The sequence below is a fragment of the Sparus aurata genome, chromosome 24 (assembly GCF_900880675.1).
Source record: "Sparus aurata chromosome 24, fSpaAur1.1, whole genome shotgun sequence".
NCBI classification, from domain to species: Eukaryota; Metazoa; Chordata; class Actinopteri; order Spariformes; family Sparidae; genus Sparus; species Sparus aurata.
Window position 1 is genome coordinate 5960084 of NC_044210.1, and position 27487 is coordinate 5987570.

Here is a 27487-nt window from a genome sequence, read left to right on the forward strand (position 1 = left end):
GTGATCGTTCACTACACTTCGAGTATTGTCACTTTGTTTAATTCACCACGTCTTGTGTGTTTAATCGACCACAAACAAATGAGACAGGATCGTTTAACTTTGAATACCATTACTATATGAATAATAATTTTGCTATAAACGTGGTTCAACTTGAAAACATAACGGTTAAAATCCAAACGGCTGAAGTCTTTGTATGAACACGCGCCAAAACTCAGAGTCAAAAGTCACGATTTTAGTATTTCAAGTAAACATTTTCCATTTCATTTGTACATGTTGAACAAAAAGTGCACAAATAAAATGCTATATCATATTAGTTTTTCCTCTTGTATTTTGTTTATTTTTTCACGATGTATCGGCTTAAAAGACATGAAGTCACATCTGACCCATTGAAAACCGTCCATCCAAAACGCTCCCCGTTTCAAATTCACACTGGAACGGGTCTTACAGTGAATTGACCCTCACCAAGTCAAAGCCAATAAATCAACAGGTTCCAAATGTTATAAATTCAGTAACACGACATTGATCACACACACAAACATGAACGCTACTCACATCTACTGCATTGATGGGCATGAATGAGTGAGGTGGCAATGAAACACTAGGGGGCGTTGGGGCTTTTGTGAGCAGCTGCGGGACATCTAAGGTCAACTACTGAAGGGGGGAGGAAGATGGACGGAGCCAATGGGAAGCCTGGGTATAAACTCTACGGCAGCACGACCTCACCGATCACACTGGGCCCGGGCCAAAAGCCAAAAGGGGGCCAAAACATCAATGAGTGTGAGAATTATAAAAACACAGCCACTTAGAATTAGAGAGTTTTAATCCTTTCAGAAGGGCAATCTCTCTCAATCAAAACCAAAGCAGATTAAGAGCAAACAGTGGTGTGGTGCAGGCCACCTAAAAACTGGATTCAATTAACTGTGAGGGAGTAAAGTCCTCGAGAAATTTGATTAAAGAAAGCATTAATTGAAGGAGAAATTGAATGGGGGAAAAGCCTTCAGAAGCGCTTGGCTGATTTTTGGTTCTCTTGAGCCGAGCGTGATGGGTGAAGCCGAGTGACTACGGTGCTGTGGAGAAGAGAAGGGGAAGTGCAGGAGTGGGTAACACTTGGCCGGAATCCTCCTCGCTCAACGCAGATGCCATAAAGCAGCCATTATTAACATGTGAAATGAGAGTTTGATGCACGACTTGTTATTCAATTTGTGCAGAAACGGTGCGCTCGCAATTAAAGTCGAGGTTTTCCCAATCCGAGCGAGACCGCATTCGTGTTGCGGTGGAGTGAATGAATGAGATTCCTTGGGAGCCCTTTGTGCTTTTGCTGGCTTCTTTTAGACATCTGCGTTCACATGCACGGACGCAGTGTGGAAAGGCGGCGCTGAGCTCAAGTGTTACCCATCTGTAGGGACGACAGTGCATGCGCAAGTTGTTGGCCTGGTCTGTGTGTGCGTCGTGTGTTTGAGTGCCTGATGTGCAATCTGAGTGTGCACTCAGTCAAAGGGGGGGAAGGAGGGGGAGAGGGAGGGAGGGAGGGAGGGAGGCGGGGGGTGTAAGTTGCTCTATCTGGTCTCTCACCTGCTGTGGTGCACTGCTCAGGCCTCCCTGCCTGGAGGTTAGCTCAGCTGGGATTGGTAGACTCCATGCCTCCTCAATAAGAGGGAGCATTTTACTTTTACTCTGTAGGCTACTGAGCTGGGGGTTACTCAACTGAGCCTAGGGGAATGGAAAACGACGTGAAAAAACAAAAAAAATAATAAAACACAAGGCTTTTGTTGTTGTTGCTGTTGTTGAATAAATAAAAAAAAAAAAAAACGATGACCTCAAAACAAGGAAATGATTAGCAATGGTAGATAAGTAGAGATTATAACACAACTGAAGCTAAGTTGGAGACTGATATGCAACCTTGTGTCTTGGCTGGCTAATAGTCATGTACAGCATCGACCACACAAGGAGGTTAACACTACTCGAATGACACTCGGCGACAGGAATCCAAAACACAGTCACAATTCCATTAAAACAAGCCGCTGAGCTTGTCTTAATGCCATGAATTTATGCTGACATAACTGGTGGAAATGTGACATTCCTTCATGCATATGTAAAGGAAAAATGACACTGCTTGGACAAAAATATAGATGAATAAATCAACACATGAGATATGGGGATTGTTGGAACCCCTGGTTGCTAGATCTACGGCAGGGCGACTTTGAGCCGGCTAGCATTAGCGTCGACATGAATCAATCGGTGTGAAAAAGGTAAATCCTTAAATAAGGAATCAATCCTAAAGGATGCTGACCTACTTTATTTTTCCTGTTTCCTTTATATCATGTTGGAGAGTATACGCAACAGCTGATAAAGGTTCCAGTGAGGACTAACTACCTATCGGTCATGAGTTAGTTTCCTGAGAGAACGGGAGGGTGTGAAGCTGGGCAGAATTAAAATGAGATCAGAATTTTCAGGCCCTCTTGAGTTTGAAAGTTTTCCTTTGTGTCTGACAGGACACTAGTCACATCCCTGTGGAATAAGATACAGTACTTATTCGGCACAGTTGTAGCGGCACAGGGATGCTGACAAAGAACAGTAGAGGCAGGAGAGGGTGAAGATGGTAGTGGAGAGGAAACAGTGAAAAATCCCATCGTCTGCTCCCTACGCTAGCGGGAGGGAATTTCAGCTATTGGTCAATTTGGTGTCAGTGTTGTTACTCGGGTCTGCGTTCTGTGACGCTCGCTGCTTGTCCCCTTGCCCACCATGCGCGCACCAAATCGCTTTTGGTGAAAACTGGTTAAAAGTGAGTGAGCACGAGAGCAGCATGAATGAATCGGCAGCAGACGGCAGTTTTCATTAAGGGATGTCCTAAACTGATAAAAGGCATTTCTGGATAGATCTGTGTATGGGGTCTCATTACAGAAACTTCCTAAGTCTGAAATCCTGCCTTATCTCAGTTTAGGATAACATTTAAAAGTCTGCTATTGCAGAACCATCCTGACTAAAAGAACTTAACAAATTATGAATCTCAAGTCAGGATGAAAGAGACCCTGTCCTAAATTTTATACAATTACCAAAACATAGGAGCATCTTGGTTCTTCGATGTGTATAGGGTTCCAAATAAACACTGAAATATCATGATTGAACGGCTACTCAAATTGCAACTGTTGGAAGAAGGAGGAGCTCACACTGATGTCAGCCGATTAGCTTAAAATGTTGCCCAATGTGTACTTATGTGTGTATATCCTCGTCTCTTTCGACGTGCATTAAAGATAACAGACAACAGCCATCATTTCTTGTCAATTATAGCAAGCTAGCGAGCCAGTGACAACTGATGTAAGACAGCCATTAAGCCTCGATGGATACAGGCAGTCTAATGTACAGTCCAAACACAGATACAGGCATGACAGGACGGGTGCAGGTTTAAGAATTGGGTTAACCGTTCTAGTTATGATTTCTTAAGCTGAAATAAGAGACGAGGTCTGAGTTACACAGCCACAATGTTAGGAACTGCTTCTGTAAAAGAAAGACAGGAATTCTCCCATCTTTGAAACCTGACGTAAGATGGGACGATCAGTTAGGAGATTTTTCTGTAATGAGCCCTTGCTATATGAATCCTGCTATGTTTTTTTTTTTTAAAAACCTTTGTTTGTTGTGTGGAGAGGCCCTCTGTGAGATAAGCCCGATTGAAAAATGCACTACCTACCGAGTGCACAGAATATAGCAGTTCAAAAAATTCAATTAATGATATGACAGCGTGTCAGTAAGTGTTTCAAGCAGGGCAGTATTGAGATCCAACAACGCAATTCTCTCAACACCTCTGTCCGAAATATAACAGGAAAGCTATGATGCAGGCTGAATGCCCTTAATATGCAGGTGCACCCCATCTTTAAATGCGTGTATATCGTTTCCTTTTCTTCATGTATCGGATAATCGAACTGAGGCTGCTTTAAATTCCTTTCTCCACCCACCTGCAGGCATTTGATGCGGTGGGCAAGCGCCGGGATGTTGGTGCAGCCTTTGCTGCGTGTGGCGTTGATGTAGCACTTGATGGCGTCTTGCGGCTGGTTGCACGACTCGTACAGCGTGCCCAGATCCATCCAGGCGGCGGCGTGGCTGTGGTCCAGCTGCACGGCGCAGATGTAGGCCTGCAGAGCGTCCATGGGCTGGTTCTGCTGCTGGTACAACACCCTGAGGAGGAGGGGAGGGGGAGTAACGGGGCAGAGACAAAGGTAAGCAGAGAGGGGGGGAAGGACGCGTATGGTTCAGGGTTGAAAATGTGGAGAAAGCGATGATGAGGACCGACAGGAGAAATGAGAGTGTTTCACCTCATTTGTGTTTCACTAAGGATAGATTTGGCAAATAGAAAGCAAAAAGGTTATTGTTCACTCCCCACAGAAGCCTTTAGATGTCTAAACGGGGCATTCATGCTTCAACCTCCCCTGAACAAACGGACCCTTACCCTATGGAGCACCAGGTATCCGCACTGGCCTCTGATTTGTCTATGGACTGCCGATAAGAGATGAATGCGTCCTGGACCTTCCCAATACTAGAGTAGCACCTGCAGAAGACACAAACAGTCAGGGTTGTGCTACAGACGTGAAAAAAACATTTAAAACAAACAACGTGTGTCAAGTAACTAATACATAAAGCTCAGACAGCATGCGATGTAAATATCTGGGCTGTACAACCTCGCTTCCAAAAAGTTGTGGTTCTCACTTTTTGTGTTGGAGGCATATTTACAAAAAACAATAAAGATTATGGGTTTGAACATTAAATATCTTTGTACGAGTTTGTACTATAATCAACTAAATATAAGGTTCTATATTCTACCTCGTCATATAAAAATGGCTCAAACTAAAATTAGGGTTGGAAAGATGTGATAACAACCACAATAAATGGATGTTATTCATCCATTAAAAGCACACCAAAGTATTGCGTTTTAAGACATAGAGCCAGTGTTTGACCGAGAACAATGCTAGACAGCAGGCATACTCAGAGGAATAAGAATCAATCAAGGGTTATAAAGCTTCTCCTGATCAATGACAAGAGGCCTTGATTAATCCTGATACCAGCAGGTTGTCTCAGGACATTGGTATTTATTGTTTAACTCAAAACCTCTCTTTTTTTTCATAAAAAGAAATACATCATGTCTACTAAAACTTTAATACACCATGATCTGCTGTCGTGTGTGTGTGTGTGTGTGTGGAACGTACCTGCCAAGGAAGTACCAGGACTGTCCAGAGTTTGGGTCGGCCTCCAGAGATTTCTGCAGACACTGGATGGCATAGCTGTCCCTGCTGGCTCTGTCCCCGAGCTGTTCCACTGTGTGATGCATCCAGCCTGGGAAACGTCAAATCAATCAATCTTCTGTTTTTCTACTGAGCTGATCTCTCGAAGTCAGCTTTTTTTTTTTCAAGCGCAGTTAACAGCCGTGGAACTACATGACAAGTAGTGATGTTTTTGCGATGAGATTTTTGTTGAACCAGAAGAGAAACTGAGGGGAGGGTTTTTTTAATCAGTTTCACAGAAAAAGGAAGTTCCTTCAAAACATTTCAGATTGTTTAACATGGTTCTATAATAACTGCAGAGATAGGGTATAGTACTGAATTCACTCACAACAGATCCAGTTCTATTGATTACATTTTTATGCTTTCTCTACCCAAATTCTGCATTACTCAACTTGATGTGGGCATTCTCTTACCTAGCTGCTGCAGGGTAGTGGCCTTCACCTGTGCAGGAAGATCCTCCGTCTGCAGGAGGCTCTCGTAGGCCTCCTTGGCAGCCCGGTATCTCTTCTGGACACGAGGAGAGGAAGGGGCAGTGAGGGACAAAAGAGGGTCAAAGAAAGCAGTGGGAGAGGATAATGGTGGGGGGGTAGCGAGAGGAGAGGAGAGAACAGAACACAAATTAGAACAGGGCGATCTCTTTACAGCATCTTTCTTACAAGATTTGTTTTTTGAATCCAAAACTTTCGCCGGGTCATTTATTTTGTTTCCCTTTCCATCTCTCCAATGTGCAGAATAACAAAACAGGAGTAGAAAAGTAATAATCTTGTGGGCCCTCTCTCTTAATTTTAATCACACTTTTGCATCCAAAGATTTGCTGCTCAATGGCAGCACACAACCTAAGCCTAAGAGACCTGAGACTTCCACTGCAGCGTTGTCTTCTGACACAGCACAAAAAAAAGGAACGCATTAGTCGCAAAGCGCCGCTTCTCCCAGAGCTGGCGAGAGCTACTGTACTTCTCTACTGAAACCGACATAAAGAGAGAGAGACCACCAGCATACAAAAGAGGGGGAGACAGACTTTCTTGTTTCCGTGGCAACCCCGTCGATCGGCCGAGAGTAATCTCCTATCCCCTCCCGCATGCCACCCACTCGCGCGCCCCGCTCCCTCCTCAAAATTTGTCAGCACCTGGTTCAAAATAGACAAAAACAGGGCTATCCCCGGCATTCTGATGATCTCACAGTGGAAGCTGGGCTGCGAGCTGTCGCATTACCTTGGACGTTAAATGAACCTGCCGCGCTTATGCTCACAGTTACAAATGACAGAAGCCAAACAACTGTCTCGTGTCCTTGGGCACTAACTGAAGCACAGGCTTAACAAAAGAGCGAGCACTTACCTGAATCTCATACAAATGAGCAATGTGGAACTGAACTGTAAATGGGAGAGAAAAGGAAACATGTTAGGTAAAGGTTATTTAACATTTAAGAAAGATTTCCCACCCCCTCTGAGAGTTAGTCCTCCTTATAGTCTTTTCAAGTCTGTGAAAAAGTACTGCTGCATTGCCAATAAATAGGTGTCAGAAGTCCATGGTTGCCTGTCTCCATTGAGTGTAACAGACTAGATAGGTAGCTGTGCTCCTGGCGGCACCTTCCTTTGTCTGGAGCGCTGCAGTGTCTGATCTAAGCTGCCTGAGTGACTCTCAGCAGATGGAGGGAGAGAGAGAGAGAGAGGGAGAGGAGGGAGAGAGAGCGAGAGAGAGGGGAAGAAAGACGGGGGCTGCCCTTGCTGTGTGTGTGCATGTGTGCGTGCGCGCGCGTGTGCGCGCGTGTGAGTGAGAACAGGAGTGAGGGGGACACAATGAGGCAAAGGCAAACAGCGAAGCGATGGATATTGCTGTCGCCAAGGTAACAGGTACCGGGGTGGGAGAGATGAGATGGCAGCGGCATATCAAATAATGCCAGCGCTCTACCTAGACTGAACCCCCCCGGCAGATGAGCATAATCCAACACTCTGTAGCGCGGACGGCGAACACAATCAGACAGTTGAGTTCCTCCTGCTGCTATTTTTAAGATGCAGGGGACTTTTTTCCATTCCAGGATCAACTGTTGTGAGTGGTGCCGTGTAGGAATAGCTCGTTTGGATATTTACACCATCAAAATCAATGCAAACCAATGTACAAGGCACATAAAAAGGGAAAACAAATACAAAAACTAAAGCAACTCTATGAGCTCGTGAAAAAAATATTCACTGCATGCCCAACAATGTTACAATGTAAATTTTAAACACAATTTGTTAGGAATTATTCCGAATTGCTTGACATACATTGTTAAAAATAGATAAAAAATGAAAATTTACATTTCAGAAAGTATTTGATATACTAATTTAACACAAGTCTTTTATTAAGGAGTGAATAACTAATTTAACATGTGGAATATATACGAGAGGTGCTTACTTTCAGCTTTGGACAAAGTGCAGGGGTTGGAGTCAATCAAAGCCAGCTGAAAATGCTGTGAGAGAGCAGAGGCAGAGGTCAGTGAAAGCACGCACAGAATAATCAGCAAATCTCCATGAATAATACTGTTGAGTTATCACTAGTTTCCAGGAGGAACATGCAGCATCGTCAGAGCAGGGGCCCAACCTTTTTCTGTTCTGTTATTAAGATAATCTTGATGCCTAAAGCTGCTGTTAAAAATAACTCAACGCTTCCTGTATGCACTTCGTAATAGATGCATTTTTAAAATAAAAAGGTAGTTTTGAAACCACGTCGCACAACAGCAATCCTACCCAATATAAACTATTTTCTATTTGTACGATAAGCAGGGCTCGAGGCTAATGGTGTCGTGTCAGAGACGATGGATAACAGACATCCCCTGAAAGCCTCGGAGGACAAATGGGGGATTTTGTACATATTATTATCCGTTGGCAAGTGACCAACTGAAGCAAGTGATGACTACAACGGAGTGCGTCTTCTCATGCTGTTAGTGAAGTTACTGTCGCTGGCTGACGGACTGTCCTACGAAAAATGCGGCGCTTTAAAATCTAAAAGTCTAAAGCCCTGACAATGGCTGCTATAGCGTGAAGCGTTATTATCTTTGCTGCTCAAAGAAAATTAAATCAAACATCGCCATTTCTAAGCAAAGTTTATTCCATGACTATGACACTGGACTGGGTATTAAAGCTTGGGGTTGGCGTACCTTTAAGCTTGACTCGTAGTCTGTGTTGACCTTGAACATGAGACCCAGGCGGAGGTGGATCTCCTTGGCCCGGGAGAACCCTGGGTCGATGTACAGCACCTCCTGGAATGCTTTGATCGCCCTGTGAGGGATGAATGGAGAGTATGGTGAGCAGAAGGAGGGAGGAGGGTATCAAAAATAGACAGAGGGAATATAAAAACGTAAAAAAAAAAAAGACATATGACAAGACCGAACTGTTGGACCAGGCTGTTGGTAATAAATCTGTCTGAACCCCAATTAGATTTAAACTTAAAATGAAACTTTTTTTTTCTCCATTTGCTCTGCACCAAAAGGAACCAGACAACAGATGTAAACTCTATCTGGGATGCAGCACATTCTGTTTATTGCCCATTCAAGTCACGCTGGGTGCTTTATTGAACAGAATACTAAAGACGCTCCTTGCACAGTACCTGAGGAAGTACCCCACTTGGTTTTAATTTGGTTGGCTTCACAATCAATCAATGGAAGCAGAAAACTGGCAAATGCACACTAGATTTGCTTATACTATTGTGGTGGCTTAGTGTCGAGGTGCAGAACTTGCTGTAACAAATGTCGCAGGCATGTGGGATGTCCTCAGCCCGTTCAAAATATCGGATTTGCCTCTTGAAATCAATTTGACTGCAATTTGGCTGCGGCCATTGAGAACAATAGCTGCGTTTGCTGACGCTTGCGTCTTGATGCTTTTCATCTATCCAGAGGTTTCAGCTGGCTGATTCATTTTGGTTATTCAGACAGAACCGAGTCCTCTCTGGTTGTGGCGTTACCATGGAAACAACATAGGACACAGATTCACTCGCAAGCATTTCTTCAGCTGGTTACAAACAACAGATAAACACACACACTGCCAAAGTGAGCTGCGTAATCCTGGTCACGCATTCACGGGAGCGATCTCTCTTAAATGAACCTGCCTTCTCTCATTGTCTAGTAGTCAACAGTGCATTGTTTCGCCTCGGTTGAAGTGTGCTCAACTGCACTGCAAGCGGGATTGCTGCACTCTGTGCAATAAAACGCAGAGCGAGTTCTTTGAAAAAAAGGATCAAAATTACATGTTGTGGTTTTACTGTATGCCGGGCTTTTTCTTGGCAGGCTAGCAGCGGTGGCTCCAGGAAGTCACTGCTCCCCGCCAAGAAATTGTTATGCACATAACCCCCCCCCCCCCCCAAGCCCCTGACATAACAGCAAATTGTTGCGTTTTCACTTTTGTTTATGCCCAGATTAAATGGAGATACTGTATAATGTATCAATCAGTGAGCTGCAGAGGTAACTGCGGATATTTTGTTACCTTTGGACAGAGCCAGGCTAGCTGCTTTCAATATTTATGCTAAGTTAAGCTATATAGTGACTGGCACAGACATATATACATAGACGCCTCATTGAGCGGGTTGGCCCGCTGCTGCGATACGTCAACGTCGCCGCCATATTGGAGGAGGCAGATCCGCCCCGTGAACTACTACGAGTCAATGGAGTGAACTTTATAAAGCTCCTTCTACAAAGTGCTATAAGTTAATGTGTCTCATTTACACATTCACACACATACGGATATATTCAGGAAACAGAGAGGAACCAAAAACAACGTCTGTAACGTTCTCTGAGGATTATAAATGTTAGCTAATCCTCATATGTTCAGTATACAGGTCGGCACCAAACCATTTTATAATGTTTTTATGAGTGTTTACAGCTGCTAATGTATGTTACGCTGTTACTGTGATGATACGTGACAGTTAAATATTTAATCTGTCCACAATAACCACATCCTGACATGCAAATGTGGCATCTGTGTGAATCAAAAACACCGTCATTTTATAAATGCAGTGATTTTTGACTAATAATATCATGGCGACAAAAATAAAGTCTGCAAATCAAGATGAGAAACTGCAACAGCAGTGAAGAGATACACACCATGACAAATATGGTATAAAATAACATTTCATGGTAAAAAAAAAAAGTGAAGTATCAGCAGGCTACTATTATAAATATGCACCATATATAGTTTTCAACATTATTATTAGTGAAATCATAGTAGTAGTATTTTCTGCATATTCTTGACTTTGAATGGGAGCAGCTGTAACGCTTGAATTTCCCATCGGGGATCAATAAAGTATTTCTGATTCTGATTCGTATATTATGCAGTCAGTTGTCCATATAAAGTTAAATTAGATTAACCAAGTTGACAGTATGGCGGACAGATGTCTCATTTGCATGTCAGGATGTGGTTATTATGGACAGATTGAATATTTAACTGTCATGTATCATCACAGTAACAGCGTTACATACATTAGCAGCTGTAAACACTCATAAAAACATTATAAAATGGTTTGGTGCCGACCTGTATACTGAACATATGAGGATTAGCTAACATTTATAATCCTCAGAGAACGTTACAGACGTTGTTTTTGGTTCCTCTCTGTTTCCTGAATATATCCGTATGTGTGTGAATGTGTAAATGAGACACATTAACTTATAGCACTTTGTAGAAGGAGCTTTATAAAGTTCACTCCATTGACTCGTATTAGTTCACGGGGCGGATCTGCCTCCTCCAATATGGCGGCGACGTCGACGTACGGTCCAGCGCTCAATGAGGCGTCTATGTATATATGTCTATGGTGACTGGCTCCAGCTGCATAATTACTGTGCAGGCGTACGGTGCATTGTAGGGCTGTGCAGTGCATGATCAAAATCTCGTATGCAGATGAGGTTAATTCCATATCAGGATGATGACGTGCATCACGTTATTGCAGGCCCTTGTAAATTTATCTAACTCGGCAAGAAAAACAAGAAAACATCAAACCCCTTTCCAAAACTAAAGACTGCAGATTTCAGGGCAACAATGTGAAACTCAGTCACAATGCCTCTAAGATGAAAAGACTTCCTGTCCCTTAATCACAACCAACTCATTAGTTTGTACTGCAAATTTAATATAGATGATTGGTACTCACCACTGAAAGGCATTATAGTGGAAGTAGACCATTCCCAGGCCATACAGAAAGGCAGCATTCTGGGTGGGATGGAGAGAGGTGCAAGGTCATTAGGACACAAAACAAAAAATAAATACAAAATTTTGCTTCCTTACAGCACTAAAATGATGCAGATAGCTGCTAAAACACAACAGAATGGACCATTTTAACATTGGACAACTTAACTAACCCAGTTAACAATGTACACTGCATGTGTCCTTGTAAATAAAGCCGTACATATTTACATAACCTTGAGGCTTTTTGGGCACAGGTCAGTAATCAGAAAAACCACTCACTAGTTATCAGTCTCACCGCAAAAAAGTATCGTATTCCAAGGAGAGAAGTTCGAAATCACTCTGACACGAAACCTGAAACCGCATCTCGCACCAACATCTAACCCAACTGAGGCCATACGCGCTTCCTGTGCATGGGCAAGTGCGTGTGTGGGAAAGAAAGCAAGAGTGTGTAGGCACGTGCGTCTGTGTTTGTGTGTCTCACCTTCCAGTAGTCTGACTGTAAACTGTAGTACCTCTGGTATGCCGATAATGCTGTAATTAAAAAGGAGAGGGAAGTGGAGCGTTAATCTATGTCAACACAACACCGCTGAAGAGAACGTGAGCAGTCAGCATTTATGTCTGGCTGGAGGGCGGCCAAGTGCACGCCTGCACATACTCATGCATGCTCAGAAAGCGTAAGTCAGTGGAAGTGTATTAGAAGTGTTTGTCAAAACCCAAGATGGAGACTTAAAAAAAAAACAACAAAAAAAACACTGCATAATAGGGGACGACTGTACAAAACACTCGAGTGCAGCCTTTGAGCAAAGGTTACTCACCTTTCGGGTAATCCTCCAAAAGGAGGTTGAAGTGGCCGAGCTGACAGAACAACTCTGGCTCCACTTTGCCCTCGGCCTTCAGGATGAGCGAATCGTAGCAGCGAACAGCCTGGGGAGCAGACAAAAACAAATTGGTGTAATGCAAAAGGAAGAAAACACGGGGATAAGGGGACAAAATCGGTGAGAGTAATGTCACACCGCGGCTGACGTCAGCTCCCCAACTCTGGCCAAGTCGACTCGCATTCTTTTCAGCAGATAAATATCGGCCCCAGACTAACTCAGTGGAATGGAGTTTGCTGCAGATAAGGACCTGTGCTTGAGGCTTCGTTCGGGGGACTTCCATTACAGATCTTCATGCGCTGATTAAAAAGGGATACAAAAGTAGCTGCTGCCTCTGAGCTGGATCCACACTGCAACATCTATGGAGTTAAAGGGCGAAGGTATGCATCAGCATTTATCACTGCTGCCACAGTCAATGGGAAGTTGTAGCAACGTCATTAATCCTTGTAGGGGAATTTTTTTCCTGTGCATTTGACCAACTCCATCTAATTAAAAGCAACAGGAAGCTACAGCGCATAAAGTGAGGGAGACTTATATGCAAAGATAAAAAAATAGGTACATGTCAAAATGGTTGAATTTAATATAGGGATGTCCAAGTCAAGATTTTTGGCCCCGATCCGAAGGATATCTGTAAATACCGAGCTCGATCAAATACAAATGCTTCGTTAACCAGATAGACAATCTTTGGCAAACTACAGAAACCAACTGCAGAGAATAAGGCCTCACCTAACTTAACATTAATTTAGCATTGGCGGATGTGACCCACCTGCAGTGTCATACTTCAGTGGTGGCAATTAACCTCAGCTACAAATGAGAAGATTCTAGCTGAATGTTTTGTACACTGCTGTTTGCTAACAAAGAGGAGAAACGGCAGAATCCATAGGAGCTCAGCATATACAAATACTTCGCCGACCCTGGTGATGGCACACTCTAATTTCACTGCAGCCAAATGACTGCTCCAGTTGTCATTAAGGAAAGCAGCAACGCTAGCAAAACTGAGGAGGACACGCACTGTAGAGTACAATAAAGAAAGCGGGATTTTGCTGAGCTTTGTTTCAGCCGCCGACAATCTGATACAATCTGCCCAATTACAGATCCTTTCCTCAATAGTCCAAGTTGCAAAAAGAAATGCATAAAGTCGGTGTCACTGTACACACCCAGGCAAACAAACCGTAGAATGAACTACTCTCGCACTTGTGTTTCTCTGGTGCCACACTGAGATCCCATCAAAGACAGCCCAGCTGGTCCTCAGCGCTGAGAGCTGTTCTGCCGTTCAAAGCCAAGGAGAGGCAGCTGCATGGGTGAGCGAAACCGAGAGATGACTTCCAAGTTCATCCGGATCATATTTCATCTCTCAGTTTTTTTACCTAGATCATTTTTCATTTTATTTGAAATATAAGCCCATTTATCACCTTTAACTTCCAAAACCCAGAGGACCAGCTATTTGCTCTTGGTGGGCAGCGCTACCACTGCCAAGAAACCCTTACATAATCAAATCCATTTATTTTGTTATCAGTAGACTGAGGAGTAGAACTTTTGCCAAGACAACGCACAGAAGGAACGCACAGAATTAGACACTGCAGATGTGCTGCAATGCTGCCTTTACGCCGTCTCAAGGATCTCATGTAAAAAAAAAAAAAAAAAGGTCCTTTGCATCATCTACGCTCTTCCTATTCAGATGGGAAGATTAATAAACTCTACTCAGAAGCCAGAGCAGTATGAAGACCACAACTTTTCGCTCTGCAATGACAATCATAACTGAGGTCATCTTTATTATCACACAGGATTTATTTTGGGTCATCACTTCGACAGGGTTTCTACTGTTATTTTTGACTTATCAAAGAATGATGAGGAAGTGCACATCTCATTACTGACTATGAGAATTTTTTTTCACGGATTACTTGGCCCTTCTTCACCTTCCTTAATGTTTTCTTCATTATCAACCAAGCAGCCCAAGTTGACCAATCATAATTCTTTCCACATGCCATCACTGTTACTACAGTCTTGACATGTAGTTACACCTTTATTAAGGCAAACAATAGCTACAGTGTGGATAGAGGGGATACATAAGTCTCTGAAGCTGTGCCCGGACACATGAATAAAAGTATTATAAATCCAATTAAAATCCTGTAACATACAACCAGTAGCATTCCTAAAATATAACATGAATTCTCTTTTTTGTATTCTAAACTATTAAAAGTATTGGTATTGATTTATAAATGTATTTCTACATATTTACTTGCTGAAACGTAGTCCGTCCTTTATTCTATACTCAATGAAAATACATTTCAATGAATATAGAATAAAAGGATAGGAAGAAGATCATTCCATAGAATAGACAATGTCCAGGGAAATCCTCAAATCTCAACTCAGGCTCACCCTAAAATGTACAGGTCAAGGTGTAACTGACATATCAGCACATCAACGAAAGACTCAATTGTTTATGTGCATTTGAATCCGATCCTAACAATTCATAAACTGGTCATGTGAAGCTTCTGTTGATGTGCAAAATACACAGCTCAGTGAAGATAGAGGTCATTGGTTGGTACAGATGTACTGGGGGAAGGCCAGGGCCGATGACTGACAGGACAGCTTACGAGAGTAATGGTGGGAGCCTGGCTGACACTGGATTCTCAGTAGTTTCCAACCACAGTTTAATTGCGTCGCGACAATGTAATACTCAGCCAATGATTACGAGTATGTTACTGCACAGATAAACACAGTTCACCATTGACACTTTCTTCTAAATTACACGATATTTCCTTTGGTACTGTCTAACCGATTGTGCCTAACTGACAATAAAGTCAGTAACTGAAGGGTAGAAGAGGGGTGTGCTGACACAGCACTTCAGTCGGGGCTGATTGTGCCAGTTTCTCTCACTTACAGTCAACTAAAGTAGTCATTTTGTGCGCCTCTTCCCAGAAATGAAAGTTTGATTTGCCAAGATTGTCAACAGGGGAGCTCAAACATCTCTGAGGAGCAGTCAGAAATTAATTCTAATATCAATTTGTAAATCAGATTTTTTGACACCAAAAGCAATGTCATATCAAATCTTAATATTAAATCACAATCGTCATAATACCCATCACCTTGATAGCTTTTCCAAACTTTCTCAGTGTAATTTACAATGATGGGACTAATCCAAACCAATAGATCGATATCAGGTTCCAATCTTTTCACAATTGATTCATTGGATATCAGGATTATGTCACCGATCCATGTACAAATCCAGATTCCATAGTCTAATGTTTTTTTATGAGCTGCACTGTTTCTTTGTCTCATCACCAAGTGCTGTACATGACTGAAATTCTGAAATACTGGACACTATCAAAGTAAACTCTGGGGATGATGGTGTCCAATACAAAATAATGTTACCAAAGTTAAATATCTTCAAAAGCTAACAGTTAACTATTGTGATGTCCCACGGGGGCTCTGGTGCCATCATATCCCTTTTAATTTTTTTTGTAAGTCAGCCTTAACCGGCAGTATCTTTTTGGAGACTTTATCAAAGAAATCCATAATGAGAAATGCCATGAGTCCAATGCTAATCCAACCCCTCAAAGTCTGTTGTGATTGCTTATTATGTGAGTTAACCTTTTTAGCCAGTTTTGACCCTGGATCACAATGCAAATATAACAGAGCCTGAGAGAGACGCATAAAGCTTTCAGACTGGATTGGGCCCAAACAAAGTCCGTCACGTGAAGTGTCACCACAAGTTCAGTTTCAGCCTCATGTAGGTCTTACCTTACACATAATAACAACAAAAGCAACAACAATATTAATATCATTAATAATGATAAAGAAAAGAAGCGGTCTAGTTTCAAGTCGACAGAAATCCAAATTCCAGTGTTGGAATCAGATCGAAACTGACAAAAGTCGATTGTGCATCTCAAATAACATTGCATTATATCAAAATGCAGTCGAGATTTTATCAACATCTCAATTGTGAGAGATTTTGCCACGCTGTTTATACCACAATATAGACAAAATGTTGTAGTTTCCTGCCTTCAAGTGGCCTTTGAACAATTGTTAACTAACACAACAAGGCATCTATTGAGATGTATGTAAAAGTGTTCCAATTTGCATACTCATTGTATCTCAATTTAGAAAAAACAAATCTCCGTCAGAGGAAAATGATGACGAATAAAGCCTCATACACGCAACCGCAAGCAGCCGTTTTCCAAAAACTATCAATGGTTGAAGATGAGCAATGATCAACACCTCCTCCCCCCCAGTTACACTCTTCCATCAAGAACCCATTTTATCAAGCCGATGGAAAGAAGGCCACTGATGCATGGACGTATGTAGCCATTGAAGCATATATCTTGGCATTACATCAAAGATGATGGGACAGAGTGGAGGTAGCAGCCAGGTTTGATACTTCTCTAACATTACTGCAGTTGTGCATGACAGTTGTCCCAATCATATGGCTGCAGCAAACACACTGGGGGTAAAGCATAGGTGGTCCTCTGTATGTTGCACCGGCCAAACCTTGAAACTCAATTCTGCATTGGAGCACCCAAACATTGAAAAAGCTAACAGCCAACAAATCATCAGCAACATCTGAGCACAGGCTCATTCTGGGCATAAGCACAAGGCTGAACAGTACGTTCTACGTGTCCATGATGAGCTGACTGCTTTAGCAAAGGTGGCCAGAAGCAACGCTGTCCATCTCCTCTGTTGTTGCACAGAGGAGGTACTGAAGTCCACCCAAATGTCAGCCTACAGGTCAGCCCTAGTGTAGGCTCTCCAACTCGCTGATATGGAACAGACACAGAGGCAAACACAGTGCTCCTCTCCACTGCCCTGGACCCAGGGTTCAAAAGACGTACGACATTTAACACCTAAAAGTGCAAACACTGGCCCTTGGAGTGAAAAACAAGATGGATGAACAGCAGCAAGGCCAGTGAGCATATCAGTGCTTCACCATTACTACAGCTGCAGACCTTACAACTCCCATTTCTTCACTCCCCTCTGGAACCAACAGTGAAGAAGAGCATAGAGAGCGGGCAGCTGAAGATCTGAACAGCTACGTGAGGAATGAAGCCCTTGCATACTTTGGAGAGAAGCCGCTTGCAAAAAGGAGCAAAGTCCATTACACTGATGGACGGCTACCAAGGAAAGCTATCATCACAACTTTGGCCAGGCTAGCCTAGTCCTAAATGTTGCATCCCTGGCACCTCAACAGCTTCTGAGCAGCTGCTCTCAGCAGCTGGCATCATCGCTTTTGAGCAGATAGCTAGTGTTAGCCAGGAGCTTGTGGACAGGACACATTACTGCATTGCAATGCAAAGTTTTTTGTTGTAAGAGAAAGGGTGTGTGTGTGTGTGTGTGTGTGTATGAGAGAGAGATGGCGAGTGTGTTACTGCAGAAACAATCTGCTTCCATAGTCCATGGCCTGTTGTTGAAGCCATTTGATGTCACAAAGCCTGTTAACACTTAGTTTGGGATTTACATTTTTATTTTTTATATCTGGAATTCATTTTTAATTTAGGGCGTTGCCAAATACCATTTTTTGGGGCACTGCTTTTTTGAATAATTCTTTAGCCTCTTTTTCGGTGCAGCCGACACAACGTCTCGTTCCATCCAAAACTGATTTGGGTGTCTGTGATCATGAAACGGTAGAAGCTTCAAAGCATTTGGGTCAGCTCAGTTTAACAGCCCTTATCCATTCAAGCAACCCCTAAAAAAATGCCTGTTTCATTTTGCTCTTTAATGACAGCATACATCTTTCTCACATGTTCTATAGCCTTCATTTAGGTCTCCTCCTTGGGCTTACATTGCCAATTTGGGATAAAAAAACAAAATTTTTGTTGTTTTGTCATTCTGTTCATAGATTCCTGTTTGTTCATTTCCGCCATGTGGAATACACTGACTTATTCACACCTGGCTCTGCTGTTTAACATACAAATGTGGCACCAAAGTCATATTGTGTTTATAGTAGATGTCCTTCATTGCTGTGTGCATGCATGCGAGTCAAACTGCATGCTAAATGGCTGTGTATAACTGATATTATTTCAATTATTCTTTATTAATCCCTGTGGGGGAAACCATTTTCTGCAGCTCGGCCGGTGCTTTAGTCAAGGGCAATACAAAAGTGGGCCTAATACCTAACAAGCATGTCTTTCGCTTGGCCTCCCTGACCTTGAGTCAACCCATACAAACACAGGGAAAACATGCACATGACACCAAAAATCCAATCTTGCTACAAAAAGTGCAACCTTGTAATGCAGGAAAAAACTAAAATGGCACTCAGTGGAGTGCATATCTCCACCTAATTAACGAAAATGTGTAAAAATGCCATCTAAGAAAATTTCCTGGATCCGTTCCCTTATTCTGATCCAAACCAAAAGTCAGTGGGGTCTATTCTGGGCTGAGACCCATCCTCCATCCAAGTTTCATGGAAATCTGTTCAGTAGTTTTTTGTTTAGTCCTGCTGACAAACCAAATAAACAAATTGGCATGGGTGGAAATATAACCTGCTTGGTGGTGGTAAAGAAAACAAAGAGGTGAAAAAATTATCACCATTCAGATTTTGTCTCACATGTAGGAAGTACAAAATAGTTAACTTAACTTCCATCTAGTTCTACGTTTACATCATTGCCACTTAGTTACTGGTGATGATACAGTGACCTAGTTCTGTCACAAATGTTGAACCCACAGTTATCTCCATGTAGACAGAGCAACAGTGCAGCGGGGCGGACACTGCAAAGTGCCAGACAGGGGAGTCACTCAAACTGATAGGCTCCGAGCAGAAATTGAGTCACAAAACACATCAAATCTTTTTCAAATTAAGAATACGACAAGATGAGACACTTCATGCTACACCAATGTTTTTCATTACTCTCAGCAGGCTCAAATACAAACACTGGAGTCGGACGTAGTTAGTGTCAATGGTTTCTGAGGCCACATTCTGGTTCATTTGCCATTTTGTTTTTATAAGCCATTATCAGGTGACAGCGCAAGAAAACCATTATGATTCAATGTGTCGAGTGCAACTAGGGAATCTTTCAGCAGATAGTCTTTATTGTAGCACAAGTCCATAGTTTGCCTTCTGTTTCACAAGACACTGACAACTAATGGTTTTATGGCCTCGGGAGGTAAATTGGAAGCAAAAATAACACGCTGATATAGTTTGCCCAAACTATAGACCTAGTAATGAGCAATTTGCATAATGTCTCATACTGTGCTCTGCATTGTAACTATGCCATTTTCAATGAGAGATGTGGCGTTCTTTTCCTGCTAACCGTGGTACTTAAAAGCTCTATAGGATGATTTTCTCTTGGGGAGGTGATGTCCAATCCAGTACATCACATCTATTCATCACTATTTTACTAACTGGAGGAGTAGCCTTGGTATGATGTATCAATGATAGAGACAGACATGACATCACATGACATGATATCAGCCAGTTACGCTACCTGATCTATCTGACCGGTGTCGGCGTTGGATTGCAATACCTTTATGTAAATGACATGGACATGGCAAGTGGTCATGCAAGAGTCCAACTGCAACAAGGAAGTCGAGCAACAGAAGCAGACTATGGCACAAGACAAGTCAAATGTTACTGCCAACCATAACCTTCATTGTCATCTGCAACAAATGTGCTGCGTGTAAGACACAAAATGACCTAACTTCTGAAGGTAACGGTACCAAATGAAGCTTATAAAAACACTTCAAAATTTAAATAAATCAACAAATTGCGTTAATCCTTTGCATCAGTAAAAGTAGTGTGTTGATGGGCAGGCTCTGCTTTGGATATAGGGGCTGTACAGTTTGATTTAAGCCTGAAGCACTGGCTGCATTGCACATTGTCTCTACTCTCTAACAAGTACAGTATCCAAGTGCCTTCTGCTGCCTCCGTGCAGCTAACGCTGGATGGGTAGTTACACTTCCTAGGTATCCCACACCACCTAGCGAGCAGATTCGTGGATGGCCCTCCGAACACGAGCTGTCAACAGCACCATCTTCTCCTCATCATCCACTGTTCAAGATAATTCCAATATATATATATGAAAGGGTTCTTTGCTCTTCTGCTAGCCCTGCAGTGTTCGGTACAGGTAGACTGGGCCCGTTTAACACGTAGCTACCCAGTGCGAGAGCACATGCAGAGGCAAACAAGGTGCCTGTAAACTGTAAACAAAGGACTCGCACACCACCTAGGTCTGCAAGAGGAACACATATTTACAGAGAGCAAAGGCTAGAGAGGGAACCCAAGATGCACCTGAGCAACACACAAACGATTCGGAGCACCTTATTCATATCAAATAGGTTATATAGCGATCAGTGTCACTCCGCCATGTCCCGCCATCTTGGACAGGCAGCCAGCCATTAACGTTACTTGTAACGTTTGTCAACTCGTTCACACCGACTCCGAGCGAACAAAAAACGACCAGAGCACGTCCTCAAATACGTCTTTTGGAGCAATGCAGTAGCAGCAAAACAACCTAACAGAGTGTGGTCGGGACAAGCGCACCAATGCAAATGCTACGGGCACTAGCTAACCTTATCGAATAACGTAAACGGCCGAGCTGTATTTGGTGCACCCTGAAGGCTACAGCGTTAACGTTACTTCCAACACTTGTAGTCAGATGATACCCGTGTGTTTAAGGCCATGCGTGGCCGCCTTAAGCTTGCAATAAAACAATCTCACAACTTCCCCAATTAAAGTGCAATGTTTCCAGAGATAAATGTGCTACAGAAAACCGTGACGACGTTGTGTTGTTGGTGGTGGTACAATTGCAAGTACACAGGGGTATGGGTGTTTGGAATAACGTTAGCTTCACCAGCCAACAGAGAAGGGCGTTTGCCTAACAAACATTAACATTGCGCTAACGTGAACAAGCTAGTTAAGAGAACCATGGCTAGTTTGCTAACAGTTATCATGGCTAGCGACACGGCGTAGCCGCAGGTGCAGGGTCGCTGTTCATCGGATGAGAGTAGCTAACTAGCAAGCTAGCTGACTGGCTAATAGAGGGGCTGCGGCTAGCTGGCCTTGGTCTCTTTGGCGAGTGGGCCACTTGCGTTCTGGCTGACTTGCTACTTTGAGAGCAAATTCACTGCCATGCATGGTTGTTAAGCGGTTGGAGTAAGTCCAGTGGATCAGGGTGCTGCTTGGTTGTGAAATACATCCAATTAGATTTGCTACCTTCATCAACAGGGCCTTCGTTCTGGCGCCATCTTCATGAAGCTTCTGAAATCCAAACAGTGAGCTGCAAGCAAGAAGACAACATAGGCGGCTCAGAATCACTTGCAGAGCGGCTCGGAAACATTTTCGACATGCAAGGACAGAAAACAATTAAATTTCAATCTGTGCGTTCGTGTGAGTGCATGGGGCTACTGTTCCGACCTGTCGATCCCGACCAAACTGTCCCTCTCCTGGGCTGTCAGTGTCGGAAAGTCCTCCTCTGTTTCACTCGCTTTTCCCGCCGCCATTTTCTTTCCCTCATCACCACCAGAAGAAGCCGAGCCGAGACTCCGAGCAGCAGCGCAGGCAGCAACGGCGACCGACACACCGCACGATTGCATGGAAAATCGCGACACGGGGACAAACGGTTTGCTCCGCCGAATCAAAAAAGAAAAACTGAAGAAAACAAAATGATCAAAAACTTTTTTTCCAGGATGAAAAGATGCGATTCGATATAGTAAATCCTTTCGGGGGGACAGAAGCGCTCTCCGGGTAGCTCCTCAAACGTCACATTTTTCATCACAAAGTGAAACTGTTCCGCTGAATGAATGCGAATAACTGAGTACAATATCCAAGATGTGAGTATTTGACAATAAAATGCGTTTCGGCCGCGAAGATAAAGTTGTTATAATTGTGTCACCCAAGCGAACCCACGCGCCGCTCTGGCCACGCCCTCTCCCCCATCTTCCGCCAATGGGAGCGCCCGCATCCCACCATATGACTTCCCTGCTCTATCATTCTTTTATCTCAAATTTTCATATTCCCCCCCTGCAAAACACTCACATTTAATATCACGATTATTCTGGAAGCACGTTCTAAAACATTTATTCCCTGAACGTGCCTGACGCCCATGTACATTAAAAAGTGAAAGAGCTTTGTTTCCCCTGCAATACCCTCCACATGGTAAAAGATAATCCCGTATTCAGTAATATGTATTGACACTTGGGTGTCAGTTGTTCTCCTTTACAGGCTGGTTAAACCATGACTGCAATGCATCACTCGTCCCGAGCCTTACCCATCACGCAACCCCCTAATTTGCACTTTACAAAGTCCCGTCCCAGACCTGTGATATCTTCCATAATACCAAGAAAAAAGTTGGAGCATTTTTAGTAATAACGCTGCTATGTTTCTGAGCCTAATCAAGCGAGATCAGGGCATTTTAACTGACGTGGCAGAGCATCATCGTGTGGGCGTGGTTTAGTATTGTCAACATCCTGGTGACATAACCAGTTTCTCCAAAATGGCGACGGTGGACCATAGAGAAGGTTAGTGATGGTGTTTGTTAGAATACGGCGCCATTACCTTCATTATTATGCATTTTTTAACCTTTCCCCCCCAACGATATAGCCATTGCGGTGCGGTCTTGAACTCGGGGTTCGTTAGAGGCGGAAAACGAAGCCTACAGTGTGCGCTGTATTGACTTGGTAGCCATTTGACGCTAGCCTGCTAATATTAGCTTTCCAGTGCATTTGCATAGAATAAACAAGCAGCACTGAGAGCCTTTGTTAGCTAAACTGCCCTCACGGCTAATACGATTGAATGGTCGCCTTCCCGCTTTGGGTTTTACCAGCCAAATCTGACCCTGTGAAGGACTGAGTAGCTTGAACTATAATATAAGTGCATGTAAGTGCTCATTACTGTTGATGTACTGTCATATAATGCCAACACACCCTTTATTCTCCCTTAGTTTGAAGGGCTAGTGTTTTTTTTTCTATTTAAGATATTGTACTTTAACTTGTGCTTTTCTTGTCTCACAGCAGATCAGGACGACCCTGAGAGTGAAGATGAGGTGTACGAGGTCGTGGACCTGACAGAATATGCCCGGAGGCACCAGTGGTGGAGCAGGGTGTTCGGGAGCAACTCGGGCCCTATCGCCGAGAAGTATTCCGTGGCCACCCAGCTCATGATGGGTGGTGTGTCTGGATGGTAAGGCATGGGGATCTACACGCTCATGGGTCACATCTGTAAGCACATAGGCTGAAAAACACTGTCCCAACATTGCCCCCTTTTGAAAGAAGAACATCCAACCTACCCGAGTGACTTGAGAGAATAATGTTGTTTGAAAAAGGAAAAACGTGACCAGGTGCACACGTGTAACATGGCAATCTCTCGACACACACAGGTGTGCCGGTTACCTCTTCCAAAGAGTCGGGAAGATAGCTGCTACTGCTGTTGGAGGAGGGTTCCTTCTTTTACAGGCAAGACCACCGTAACACTGCTTATGCACCTCCATCACCTAGACCTGCATCATATTTACGTTGTCTGTAAATGCGTTGAAATGCATGCAATTCTTTTGTTGGATTCTCATTTTGCCATCTTTATTGACGAGTGAAGACGCAAGCTGCACAGCATGACGCTCAGCTGGTCTCCTCTCCACGGCAGAAAGGCCAGCATTGTGTGTCGATGGACGCAGGCCATCTGGAGGCTTACCGGGTGTTGCGATGCCATCGGCGCGTTCATTTCTCTACTTGTAACCATTTTACAAGTCGATCACACCAGAGTCTTGACTTGATTCAAAGGCTGAACACATGAAATAGTTGTTTAGATGTGTTTCACGTTAAAGCTAAAATTGCGCCTTGGAACAGGTCGACGTTCTGTCAAGTCTCAAAAAGTCATAAGTCACCCATTACCTTTTTGAGTTGGTATTTAGGGAGAGAGTCATCTTTTATTATTATTTTTTTTTTGTATCGCACAAAGGGAATCTGTTATGCAGACGGGTCTAGATGGTCTCAATAAAACGCAGCTACCGCCTTAACCCGCCAGACAGTCTGACAATAAATCTCAGAGAATATCTGATAAGGCCAGACAAGGAGTCAGTAGCCCAGTAGAGTGCAACAAAAGGTTACTTATTAGTGCAAACACGTGTTATGTCAGAGGGCAATTCTGAACAGAATCTTCACAGCGGGAGGCAGGAACCAAACACTAATGCAGCTCCATAAAGCGTCATTGAATATTTTTAAATGATCTCTGTAGAATCAGTCTTCATATTACCAATTTGTTTCCTTATTCAGATTGCCAATCATAGCGGCTACGTGCAGGTGGACTGGAAGAAGGTGGAGAAGGATGTGAACAAAGCAAAGAAGCACCTGAAGAAGAAAGCGAACAAAGCAGCCCCTGAGATAAACACATTCATTGAGGAGGTAAAGGTACCTGTAACAAAGCTTGCTCTTTTTTTCACGCTTTAACTTATTTCTAATTATATATTAATTATGTTAATTATTCAACCTTTGCTTTAATTGTTTTTTATGCCTTCCACTCTTACCATACCTGTGACATGTAATTAATTAGAACTAAATGCATGTGCTTCAATTGTCCTGGTTTTGGTGTGGCGGTTCTTCTTCATTTGCAAACTAGCAGTGCCCTCTAGTGTACAGCTAGAAATACTACACCCAATAGCTGTGACACAGCATGCTTAAGAGAGATGGGATATGATTCCATCTTTAGGTGATGTGTTGCACGTTTCAAGAGTAATGTTTTTCTAACTGAGACTAGAGCTACAGCAGTTGGTCAATTCATCAATCAGCTGATCAAAATAAAATTCATTGCTAACTTTTGCTGATTTCAGCTTCTTAAACGTGAGGACTTGCTGCTTTTCTTTGGCATTTATGATAGTAAATGAAGAGTCTTTGGGATTTGGGAAAAAAAAGGGCACGCAAAGACATCACCTTCGGCAATTCTTACATTTTGCAACTAATCATGAAAGTAATCTGTAGATTAATCGATAATACAAATAATTGTACTGCATTTATAGTCCTGACTATATGCTCTTGCTTTTGCTCTTTGCAGCCACTTTAAAACAGTTGACACCTCTTCACTGGTTAATATTGCGCACCAATTTTAAGCTCTTATAAACTCATCTCCCTTTTCCCTCTCCTTCTCCCGCAGGCCACGGATTTTATCAAAAGGAACATCGTAATGTCCAGCGGGTTCGTCGGCGGCTTCTTCCTGGGCTTGGCCTCTTAAAGCTGCTGCACGTGCTGCGGCCTCCCCTTACTGTGAATCACAACTCTACATAGGTCACTTTCCTCTCCATCGTTTACCTCGCGGCTCCACGTGTGCATTGATTTGCGCTTAAATGAACCGAACAAAGGGGGGAGTTTATGTTGAACATTTAAAGCATGATCTGTTGTGACAGTGGTATTAACTGTATAACTAGCCCCCTTGTTTTAAATCAATTCGTGCTAATTTCCTTTTGAGAACGCAGAGTGTCTGAGGTGTGTGCGCGAATGTGTGTGTGTGTGTGTGTGTGTGTGTGTGTGTGTGGTGGCTCAGTAGGGAGTTTGGATTATACTGTGAAGACTTTTTTCTGTTTTTTTTCCTTCTGTGGGATCTTTGCCACACTGCTGAATATGTCAAGCTGCCACAAACGAGCACAGACTCCTCACCGCTTTTTGCAACACGGATCTGAGCCTATATCGTCCATCCCCTCATGTATTTGCCTGGCGGATGCTGATCTCGGATTCTTATACGTTTGCATGTGTGTGGGGGGGCGGGGGGGGGCCATTGTAAATATATTGCCAGCCCCCTTTTTCAGAGCTGTAAATAACCCACACAAGAGTAAACATTATATAAATGACACGGAAGGCGGCAGAGTGGGAAGCTAACACCCTCCTCCGGTCTGGTGCTTATGGAGGTATTTTTTTATGTAGCTGTGAAAAGTTTGGCGAGCTTATGTGCCGTTTAAAACACGTAAAGCCATCCAGTTTTTACAAGTTGATCGCGGCGGCCGAGGGTTTAAATAAAGTTGTGTTCCCTACTCCGAGCAGACGTCATTGATATACAACACATATCATGAGCATGATTCACAACTTAATGATACATATGTGAATCCCCCCCCCCCCCCCCCCCAAATAAAAGAGTATTAAATACAGATGCTTTATTCCCACAATCCTCAGCTCCACAATGGCCTTTAACGACAGGACGAGCCTCTGCTGTAACCCTAATTACCACCGTCATGGAGCTAGACACCTAAAGACACACCAGTCCTGTCATTAGGGAGCATTAATGGAGCAGCGATTGTGACTCCTTACGCCCTCGCCATCGTCGTCGTGCATTTAGTGGTGTCGGCTTAGCAATAACATAACGGCGAGTCCACTTAAGTTGATCACAAGTTGCTTACTTTGTCTTATTTTCTTTTTGCCTTTTTTCGCCTTTTTCTACCTGTGCAATATACAGTCATGTCTTTTTGGTTTTTGAAAAGCTTCTCATGTCTACAACTGGCATTTTGTACACTCGTGTTCCCGCCTTGTTTCTACTGAACATTACTTTCGTTTACCTCGGTTGTCATGATTTTGGTTGGGTCGTCCATTTTAAAAAATAAAAGTTGCCAGATTTTGTTTTGGATAACGAGAACGTTCTGTGTAGTTTTTTCTGGAGGGGTGGTGGAGGAAACTGCTTCAAGTTGATTTAAGGGATAAATTCACCCACGCGTAAAAAAATCTGCCATTATATTCTCCCAAGTTTGGCTGTCCACAAAACACTTCTGGAACTTTCAAGCGAAACAGTGTCGCAGCATTCTGAAGCAGACAGTGACTTGTCTTTTAGCGCAGAAACAACTAGAAAGACACGATCCTCATCATAATCCAAGACCTAAAATTCCTTCCTTTCTTTATTTTTCCACGTTTTAAAACACCTCCCTGTCTACGTCAGTCGTTTAGGAGAATGCTACGATGCCTTTCTTGTGCCGTGAAGCTCCAGAAATGTTTGGTCGGCTATGAAACAGCCCTGACTTTCATCGCCACGGGGGGTAGATTAGTAGATTATGACCCGATTTTTCATTTTTTTGGGTGAATTTCTCCTTTACGTCTTTCTCGTCAAGTCGCGTAATTAGACTTGCAGATGGAGATGGGCTTGCACCATCTGGCCATTTTCAACGGTAACTGCATTTGATAAGAACCATGTCAAATTCGATGGTGTAAAAAAAAAAAAAAGGGAGAGGAATTAATACAGCGTGAGAACATTTCGTTAATTAGTGTTGATTGGCAGAACATTTTACAGCTCTAATGAGATTTTG

At 43.1% G+C, this 27487-nt stretch overlaps 2 protein-coding genes across 11 annotated transcripts in view; one reads left to right on the top strand and one right to left on the bottom strand.

Moving 5' to 3' along the window:
• Positions 1-22176, bottom strand: part of LOC115577314 (histone demethylase UTY-like) — a 34594-nt gene extending 12418 nt beyond the window's left edge. Inside the window, exons 1-13 of one of the 5 annotated variants that reach the window (XM_030410325.1) lie at positions 21637-22176; positions 21436-21499; positions 12228-12336; positions 11894-11943; positions 11378-11436; positions 8403-8523; positions 7661-7715; positions 6605-6639; positions 5684-5777; positions 5196-5322; positions 4442-4540; positions 3951-4170; positions 1573-1710 (exon numbers count right to left, since the gene is read on the bottom strand). In XM_030410325.1, the coding sequence (XP_030266185.1) occupies positions 1573-1710; positions 3951-4170; positions 4442-4540; positions 5196-5322; positions 5684-5777; positions 6605-6639; positions 7661-7715; positions 8403-8523; positions 11378-11436; positions 11894-11943; positions 12228-12336; positions 21436-21499; positions 21637-21815 (1350 nt within the window). In that variant the 5' untranslated portion in view covers positions 21816-22176. Of the gene's footprint in view, positions 1-1572; positions 1711-3950; positions 4171-4441; positions 4541-5195; positions 5323-5683; positions 5778-6604; positions 6640-6707; positions 7628-7660; positions 7716-8402; positions 8524-11377; positions 11437-11893; positions 11944-12227; positions 12337-21435; positions 21500-21636 lie in introns of those variants that run through there. The other 4 variants (XM_030410326.1, XM_030410327.1, XM_030410329.1 and 1 more) reach the window with 4 other exon arrangements.
• LOC115577315 (FUN14 domain-containing protein 1) lies at positions 21740-26826 on the top strand. Of its 6 annotated transcripts, none has more exons than XM_030410330.1 (5): positions 21740-21841; positions 23232-23400; positions 23597-23672; positions 24486-24620; positions 25360-26823. In XM_030410330.1, exons 1-5 carry the CDS (start codon positions 21814-21816, stop codon positions 25435-25437), a joined length of 486 nt encoding a protein of 161 aa, XP_030266190.1. In that variant the 5' UTR covers positions 21740-21813; the 3' UTR covers positions 25438-26823. The 6 variants fall into 6 exon arrangements, with proteins under 6 accessions (XP_030266190.1, XP_030266193.1, XP_030266192.1 ...); XM_030410333.1 differs by having other exon boundaries at positions 24486-24614; XM_030410332.1 differs by having other exon boundaries at positions 21747-21841; positions 23235-23400.
• Positions 26827-27487: the final 661 nt, after the last annotated feature.

What these genes read in the sequence shown, in the direction of transcription:
- LOC115577315 (XM_030410330.1), top strand. Translation starts at nt 21,814, where the DNA reads ATGGAAAATCGCGACACGGGGACAAACG. An exon ending in TCGCGACACGGGGACAAACG is followed by an intron (nt 21,842 to 23,231) that starts GTTTGCTCCGCC and finishes CTTGTCTCACAG; the next exon opens with CAGATCAGGACGACCCTGAG. An exon ending in GAGGGTTCCTTCTTTTACAG is followed by an intron (nt 23,673 to 24,485) that starts GCAAGACCACCG and finishes TTCCTTATTCAG; the next exon opens with ATTGCCAATCATAGCGGCTA.